The 9531-nt window shown below is 32.4% G+C and overlaps 1 protein-coding gene across 1 annotated transcript; it reads left to right on the top strand.

Annotated features, from left to right (window-relative positions):
* The first annotated feature begins 1661 nt into the window (after window positions 1-1661).
* LOC120575963 (F-box/kelch-repeat protein At3g23880) lies at window positions 1662-3103 on the top strand. Its single transcript, XM_039826890.1, has 2 exons — window positions 1662-2549; window positions 3059-3103. Exons 1-2 carry the CDS (start codon window positions 1662-1664, stop codon window positions 3101-3103), a joined length of 933 nt encoding a protein of 310 aa, XP_039682824.1.
* The last annotated feature ends 6428 nt before the right edge of the window (window positions 3104-9531 follow it).

Genomic DNA, 9531 nt, shown 5'->3' with positions numbered 1-9531 from the left:
GTTTTGAGCTGATTGTGTAAAGATGTGAGCTAACTTCGGTGTAGTACAAAGAGTAATCAATACTCACACACAGTCCTAACAAGTATCACAGACGATACAAGAAAGAAAACACAATAGATTCTAAACTTGCATCACAAACGATACAAGAGCAGAATATACGAAGACTCAAAGCCTAAAAATCTAACTTTTAGAATGACGGCTTGAATGGACAATTAGGTCTTGAAGTCTTCTTTATGTACTGAAGCAACTTGGGCTAAATAATTCGTTGGGCTTCAGTAAAATGCAGATCGGTTCGGCTTAATCTGCAAAACAAGAATCAGAAACAAATCTGGAAAGACCTAAAATGTCAGAACATTTATAGGATCGTTCCAAACAATATTAAATATTTCCTAAAATATAAAATACACTTTAGAAATATTCCACAGTTGATTCTTAGATGATATGCGCGTTGCTTGATCAATAAGTTAAGGAAATATTGTTTCCTTAAACAATAAAGGGTGCGTGTACAAACAGGCGAGAACTCAGAGACACTGGACCGTGCCAGGATGTTGGGGCATCATATCCAACATCTTCCAGAGACGCCTAAACACATGTTGAAACTTTGGTTTCAACTTACAGAACAAGGATATTTGTTTTAGCAACAATGCAGCCAATACAAATACACAACAATATGACAAAGCCAACGCGGAGTTACCCTTCACTCCGATTCTTTCTAAGAAACAAAATCAACAAGTTAGAAAGCAACTTCAGATTGGTAAGCCGCCGCCATATAATACCCGCTTTCAGGGAGGATCCAATTCAGGTGACCAATGAATTCTCTATATTGGAATGCTCGCGGTTTCGATAATTCCCGTAAACAAATGTTTCTTTTTATGTCTGCTGTTTTCTTTCTGTTTTATGTTTCTTTTCTGCTTCTGGTTTGTTTTTTTGAGGGTTTTAGCCTAGTCCGTCCTCATGTTATTTTTTCCCCTTTTTTTAATAAATTTTTTATCTGAGATTGGCGGCATAGAATGGGGGTTCTGCGGGGTGGCAACCTAGTTGGGATGTCGTTGCTTCCCCCTGATGCAGGTCCAATCTCCTGGCTTAGCAAAAAAAAAAAATTGTCTAATATAAACATCTATTTTTTTTTTTTATCCAGAAGTCCTAGCTCAACTGGTAAAAATGCCGAAATTGTTAGGCCGGATGCCATGACCGGGGTTCGAACCCCGGTGCCTTCACTTGTGTGTGTGAGTTTTATAATGGCTTTGCCATTTCGTCTATCTACCAAAAAAAAAAAAAAAACATCTACTTTTTTTAAAGCAAAAAATAAAATAAAACAAGTCAACGAAGATTAATTTAATTGATAAAGAGTTGATTTAATAGTAAATCATGAGTTCAACGAGGTAATTGCAAATCACCACTTTTTTGATAGTAATTTGTAGAGGTACCTCACTAAACATCGAAGACTATCTTGACTCTGGCTTCCGTCGAAGCCCAACACACCTAAAATTTTATTAAAAAAGTAAAAATAATAAATAAATAAATAAAACAAGGATACAATTGGCTTATAATACATATCGGCAACTTGTAGTTGTAAGGGTTTCTTTCTTGAAACATTCTTCCACAACAGCACCGTTCTCAATAAATTTCCTTTAGGGTTTCTTTCAACAGCACTGTTCTCCATGAATACCCTTCTAGGGTTTCTTCCACAAAAGATTCGAAGGGTTTTCACTTTCAACCTCAACACCCGCACTGTTCTCCATGACGAACTTATTGTCGAAATCCTAACGTTCCTTGACGTAAAATCTCTTATGCAGATGAAGTGTGTTTGCAAGTCTTGGAAAACCCTAATCTCCGATCCAGTCTTCGTCAAAATGCACTTTAAGAAACAATCTACAGGAATGACACACCTCGCTTTTCTCTCAAACAAGTTTGAAGGTTCTGGTGATTGTATGGCTGCACCCATCTCTCGTTTGATGGAGTGTTCTTCGAGTTCTATCACCCTTACTGATCCTTACCACCAATTCAATTACAAGGACGCCGGTGACGTTCTTGGTTCATGTAATGGGTTGGTCTGCATGCAAGATTGTTCTTTCACTGCTGAATATCAGGAGCACTCGTTCTCTTTTTGGAACCCTGCCACAAGGACAAAGTCTGAAGCATTATTGTCTTTTCGCAATTATGCCAAGGAGAAAAATAACTGCAAGTTCGCGTTTGGTTATGATAATTCAACAGACACTTACAAGATGGTGTTGTTATGTTTGAAAAGGGATGGTGAGCTTATTGCAACCACGGTTAAAGTTTTTACTTTGGGTGATAATGTTTGGAGAGATATTGATTGTTTCCCGGTGGAATTGGTGTATCATCGTTCTTTAATGTTTGCGAGAGATAAAGTTTATTTGAATAATAGTATTAATTGGGTTGTCCGTCACCGATATTATTGTCATTTGAAGAATCTTACAGTTGAAAAATTTGTGATCATCTCACTTGATATGAGGACAGAGACATATACACAGTTGTTGCTCCCCCGATGTTGTGATGAAGAGCTAACCGGTGCTGCAACTCTTTCTGTATTGATGGATTGCCTCTGTTTATCTTATGATTTCAACAAAACCCATTTTGTTATTTGGCAAATGAAGGAATTTGGAGTTGAAGAATCTTGGACTCAATTGATTAAAATTAGTTTTCCGATTCTTCTAAAAGATTTTAAAAGTCAGGAGTTCAATAACGATTCATTATTTCTTTGTCCTCGATTGATGCCACTGTGTTTTTCTAAGGATGGTGATACATTGATATTTGCAATCAATTTACTAGACCAAGCAATTCTCTATAATTTAAAAAATAATAGAGCAACGAGAATTAAAAGTACCAATAAAATTTGGTGGTCCGCTGCCAAGGGATATGTTGAAAGCTTGGTATCGACTTCTTGAAAGTATGTTTTTTTTCCGATGATTTACTTGTTTGAATTTGTGTTAGCTTGTCTATGGTACAATGTATTTTGTGATTATTTTCATACCATGGTTTTGATTTGATTATATTGTTTGAATGATTATCTGTTTGATTGTCTATTTTGTTTCAGTTCATTCTTTGTATGGCCAAGCTCATTCATAGCAAGAACATATAGTTGTTTCCTCTTTTTTATTCGATAATCATTTTGCCTTAAAGTTATTTACTGTTGTAATTTTGAGCTTTTATGTGTATGGTACAATGGTATAGCAGCCATTTTTCTAAGCTCATACCATAATTAATAGTTCAATAGTATCCATGGTTAGAATGCACCCTTTGTTACAGCATTAATGTACGTAAGTATAGCAACCTTTGCAATCTAATTGAACCAATTCAATTCCTATATATACTAATTTACATAATTTCTTGTAATTTTTTAACTGACATAAATTAATAGTGTACAATGCAAAATCTAAGAAATGGTTATATAATTCAAAAAATCAAGTTTGAATATAAATGGTTTGATCTTGAACAACATGAATGCGGGAAATCTCCGACTACATGGAATCCAATGGAAAAAGAAAAGAGAGAAAACTTAATCATTTTTTGATGATAGAAAAAGAGAGTTATATAGTTGTAAGTTCTCGATTATGTGTAATAACTGTTTAAAAATAATAACTGTGATTAATGAACATGGTTTTTTTTAATCAACTTTTTTACTTTTAGACCAAGCAGGATCACCATAAGCTAAAGAAATTTTGTTTCATCTGCTCCTCCCAATAAGCAAAGGAATTGATCAAGCTCATACAAAGAGGTCCTCATCAATTGTTAATGCTACCTTGTTTAGATCAAGCAATGAAGCAGGCTGCATATCCTTTTCATTTTTATTTTATTTTGATTGCATGGATATTATATGATGTTTAAGGCATTTTACATTACACATGTTTCTTGCTACATTCATAGGTTGTTTCCTACTTTACTCTAATTTGTTGTTTATTGGAATACATTTTTATTTTGATTTGGATACATTTTCCATGCTTTCTGATTTATTTTGTACACAAGGTGATAGTTTGAATTGTGGCATACAAAAGTTGGTGCGAGTGGAATTTATGCAAGGTCTCGAATTCAAAGGGAGACACGTTGACAGTTGTCTCTCACGTTTATCGTTGTAGTTTACTTCGCCCGTATAATATAGTTTGATAGACGTTAACTACTTAACCAAAAAAAAAATGATAGATAAGAACTCAATTATGTTCTTAGTACATAAAAAGAAAGGAAAAGGTAAAAGAAGACCAAGTCTAATTTTGAGCTTTTATGTGTATGGTAGAATGGTATATAGCAGCCATTTTTCTAAGACACGACCCAAAATTTAAAATCCTGACCGGTGCACAAACTAGAACAACCTAGTATGACAAGCTTATTGACGACACTTGGCAAACTATAATTTAAACAATTTTTAAATTAACTTTCACTTCAAAATAATAGCCACTGAAATTTCGACAGAATATCCTCTATATTTTCAACATTTCCAAGATTTTAATCTTATTTATCAACATGTAAGCTCATCCAGAGTCTCAAAATGTCATTTTCACACATCTCAAAATAAAACATTCATAGACTCCAAATAGCTGCAGATACACCAATTGTTCAGTTTATACACAAAGGAGACCTACCAAAAGAGTGAAAATGATATATCTTTGACTCTGCCAGAAGCCTTTTACTCTTGACTTTGAATCTGAAAAAAAAATATAAGATGAACGGGTAAGTCACAAGGACTTAGTGAGAGACAACAACCACCACTAAGTAGAAGGAAAACACACAAGGGCACGATTATTTCCTTTTCTCAAATCAAATTTTAATTTACAAAGTTACTAACCGTATAAAAATGTAATAAACTCACAATAAAGTGTACCATGAAAATTCGAAAATCTTTGTGAATTTATCAAACCAAATAAGACTATATCAAAATTCTAATGTCGTAAAGAAGTGAACCCAAATCCACAACTTTAAAGAAAATATATAAATTGCGTACAAAGAAAAAGGAATTGAAATAATCAAATTTAAATAGAATATAAAATCAAATTCCATTTAATAATACCAAAATAATAAACTTTAAAGAAAGTATAAAAATCCGAAAATAATCAAATGGGTGAATCGAGAACTAGCTCCATCTCGTTGATAGCCCTCTCCTCATAATGATGGCCTTTCCATAGAGGCGACTCCAGCTAACGGATAGCTCTTTTCTCTCGACTCAAAACAAAAATGTTTTTAAAGTATTGTAAACTCAATTTAGTGAAAATAATCAAAATGGGTGAATCGAGAAAAACAAAAAGTTCCAGATCTACCACTGCTTGCTTGATTCGTGAGTTTAACTTCTGTTGTCGATGTAAAAACCTCTATGTAAGCTCATCTAAACTTGTATTGAAAAATAAAAAATACACAATTAGGTATATATATGCTACCATGTTTTTAGATGATGTGACAATGATAGTTTCAAAGGTTTGATTTAAAATTGGTTTGATTTATCAAAATTGAAATATATAGCCAATGTATTTTCAAAGGTTGATAGTTATCGCTTGTGTTTATGGTGTATTCCTGTGCAACTCATTTGTAGTTGAGAAATATATATGCTACCATGTTTTTAGATGTTGTGACAATGATAGTTTCTGTTAGTTTTGTGGTTTAGTGGTAACAATGATGATTTACTTTAAGAGTATATTTTATGTGTATTCAGTTTGTGGTTTGGATCTAAATTGTTGAACATTTCTTATGATGCCAACACTTATATAAAAGAAAATTGAGGAGTTATTGAAAAAATTATGAAAAATATTTTATGGGTTATCCGTTTTTTTAAAATAATACAATGATGTTTAATTAAATTTCTTTATGTAAAAACATATATTTATTAGAATTTATTTTCTCCATTGTGAGAGTGTTGTCACTTGAAAATCATTCAAGTAGACTTGAATAGAAATCTACCTATTTTACGTGATGTGAGGGTATTGTTGCTTGAAAGTTTTTTAAGTAGACATGTATAATAAAATTAATCATAAATATGATTTCCCCCTTTGTAAAGATGTTGTCGCTTAGTATTTATCTAAGTAGATCTGATAAAATATATTATGAAAATTAGTTTGATAACATATGAGATATTGTTTACAGATTGGATAAACATTTGTATTAAATAATGCAAAGATGTCAAATAGATATGAATCCAATGAGAATAAATCTATAAGTAGATTTATCTTATTGATGAACATGTTGTCGCTTAATAAACAACGACTTGTATTAATTTATTGTGTGATCCGAGTTTGTTTTTATAAACTTGATGAAATATGAGTTTAATTGACTTAGAGACGTCTTAGTCAATTTTTGTGAATTAAGTGGATCCGTATATAAAACCCCTTGTGAAGAAATTTAGGGAAATGAGACATAGCCACTCGAAAACGACAAGTAATAGGAACCCAACCGTTGTGATTGGAGATCCCATGAAGAAGGTTCAATGGGTAAAAACAAATTACTTGTTAGTTCTGTAAGCACGAAAATAATATTGTCTCTTTCCTATAGTGTATGATAATGGATGAGATGTGCTAAATAATATATAATTGATGGGTAAGCTTTAAAAGCTTTTAATGATTATGATAAGTCCTTATGGGTGGTGTTTGATTGTAGCATACACTAGATGGAATCACCTATATGAGTGTCAAGTGGGGCTGCTTGCATGAGACCGTGGCGGATCTCCAGAGCACTCATGAATACCAGGCACACGCACGACCTATTAGCGCACAACCGCGTAACAGCAAGAATTGTGGGAGTGTAATGTGATTGTGAGACCTCTAACATACAACAAGTGTCTTGGGTTCCATAGCTTGCTAAATCAACTCACTGTGTGTTAAGTCTTATTAGTCTATGACGGGTTCCATAGCTTGCTATACTGTTCCGATGCATTACTCTACGATGTTTATCCGGAAAAACTCTTTTTAACCTTTTATTTTAACTTTTGAAATATGTGGAGGATTTGCTGTATTTTTGAGTTGATATTATATTTCAAAAGTTATTAAAAGTTGTTCATTATTTTTTGTTGATTTAACCATGTGATATTTACTTAGTCAAAGCCTTATTTGTCAAATTTATTTTATATTTAGTTTTGTATCAATTGATGCTTAACCGTTTGGTCAAAGGCTTACATCAGATTTCCTATTATTATGCCTATTTCCTTAATATAAGGAACAACACATCTCAGTGAAAGATCCTTCATTTTTTCTTTACACGTACTTACTACAATAAACAGTGATTGCCATAACAGAAAACAAAGAGACACAGTATACACACATACATACTTTTTCAATTTATTTTTCTCTATACACAGATTATTTTCTCTCATCCAAAATGTAGAACTGTCATTGCATGTAAGGTTGTGGATTCAACTCTCACTATTGATGTGAGAACCTCTTTCAAGGTGACTAATATATGTACATTTGTGAGTGCTCTTTAAACTTAAGGTTTGATTCGAGTAAGACCAGAAGCCCAACTCACATAAATTTGTACGGGTTTCTTCCTAAATTTTTTCCCCAAAAGATACTAATGACCACTTTTATTTATAAAATAAAAATGTTTTCGTCAAATGTTATATTTTAGAAAGTATTATTTAAAAAAAAAGAAAACATCACTTCGATGTTTTTAAAAGACATATACTAGATATTTTATGAAAAATATGATCACTTTTATGAAATAAAAGTTATTTATCCACTTTTATATTTTAGAAAAATATTATTTCATAAGAAAAAACATTATTTTAATGTTTTTAGAAAGAAAAGAAGATTATTTTAACATTTTATGGTAAAAATAATCAATATTAATAATTATGAGTAGTAAAAATTCAGAAAATTTAAATTTTATTTCACCGTCACTTTTAGTAAATGATATTTAATCATTATAATTTAAAATGATAGGAAACATTTTTGTTTTCTTCAAAAGATAAAAATTCATTTAATTACTAATTTGATGATTGATTGCATAGTAAATGTCGAATTTTCAAGTGTACCATAGAAACTCCCTCAAAAAAAAAAAATTGTACCATAGAAATTAAATATTTTAAACCACAACTTTTATTAAGGCAAAAATAAAATAAAACAAATTAATGAAGATTGACTCGTCTTTTAAAATTTTAAACCACAACATTTTTTAAAATTTTATTAAAAAAAAAGGAATATTGGTGTATATTAAATATTTTAAATCACAACTTTTTTTAAGGCAAAAATAAATTAATGAAGATTGACTCTTCTTTTAAAATTTTAAACCACAACATTTTTAAAAATTAAAAAAAAAAAAAAAAAAAGGAATATTGGCGTATATATGTCACTTTCAACAACCACATCATCTTTCTAGGGTTTCACGTACAACTTCAATAACCGTACTGTTCTCATGAATATCCCTCCTCTGGTAATTCTCCATGACGACCTTATCGTTGAAGTCCTAACGTTCCTCACGTAAAATCTCTAATGTTGATGAAGTGTGTTTGCAAGTCATGGAAAACCCTAATATCCGATCCCTACTTCGCCAAAATGCACCTTAAGAAGCAATCTACACCAATGAGTCACCTCGCATTTCTCTCAAACATGTCTAAAGGTTCGGCAGAATGTAGGACAGTCCCCATCTCTCGCTTGCTGGAGAGTAACTCACATTCTCTCACCCTTACCGATCCTTACCACCAATTCCCTTACAAGGACGCTGGTAGGGTTGTTGGTTCATGCAATGGATTGGTCTGCATACAAGATTCTTCTTTCACCGCTGAGTATCATGAACACTCATTCTCTTTTTGGAATCCTGCCACAAGGACAAAATCTGAAACATTGGTGTCTTTTCGCAACTATCCCGAGCCCAAGAAAAATATTTGCAAGTTCGCCTTTGGTTATGATAATTCAATAGACACTTACAAGGTTGTGTTGTTATGTATGAAAATGGATGGCGAACTTAATACAACCGCGGTTAAACTTTTTACTTTGGGTGATAATGATTGGAGAGAAATTGATTGTTTGCCTGTGGTAGTGGTGAGTCATCCTTTTGGTAAGTATGTGAGAGACGGTGTTTATTTGAATAGTAGTATTAGTTGGTGTGTTCGTCACCGATATTATTGTCATTTGAAGAATCTTATGGTTGAACAACTTGTGATGATCTCACTTGATTTGGGGACAGAGAGATATACACGGTTGTTGCTCCCTCGATGTTGTGATGAAGAGCTACATGATGTTCCAACTCTTTCTGTGTTGATGGATTGCCTTTGTTTTTCACATGATTTCAAGAAAACCCACTTTGTTCTTTGGCAAATGAAGGAATTTGGAGTTGAAGAATCTTGGACTCAATTCCTTAAAATTAGTTATGTGAATCTTCCAAAAGATATTAAAATTCATGAGTTTCATAATGGTCCAACCTATTATCCTCCTCAATTGATTCCACTGTGTTTTTCTAACAATGGTGATACATTGATATTTACAATCAATGTATTGTGTTTTCCTAACGATGGTGATACATTGATATTTACAATCACTCTACCAGACCAAGCATTTCTCTATAATTGGAGAGATAATAGAGTAAAGAGAATTAAAA

Source organism: Medicago truncatula, chromosome 6 (genome assembly GCF_003473485.1).
Source record: "Medicago truncatula cultivar Jemalong A17 chromosome 6, MtrunA17r5.0-ANR, whole genome shotgun sequence".
Lineage (NCBI taxonomy): Eukaryota > Viridiplantae > Streptophyta > Magnoliopsida > Fabales > Fabaceae > Medicago > Medicago truncatula.
This window is presented reverse-complemented; position numbering and strand designations above follow the sequence as displayed.

Excerpts from the sequence above, each read along its gene's own strand:
- LOC120575963 (XM_039826890.1), top strand. The coding sequence starts at position 1,662 with ATGAATACCCTTCTAGGGTTTCTTCCACAAAAGATTCGAAGGGTTTTC. Across the intron at positions 2,550-3,058 it reads CCGGTGCTGCAACTCTTTCT|TTCATTCTTTGTATGGCCAA; the intron begins GTATTGATGGAT and ends ATTTTGTTTCAG.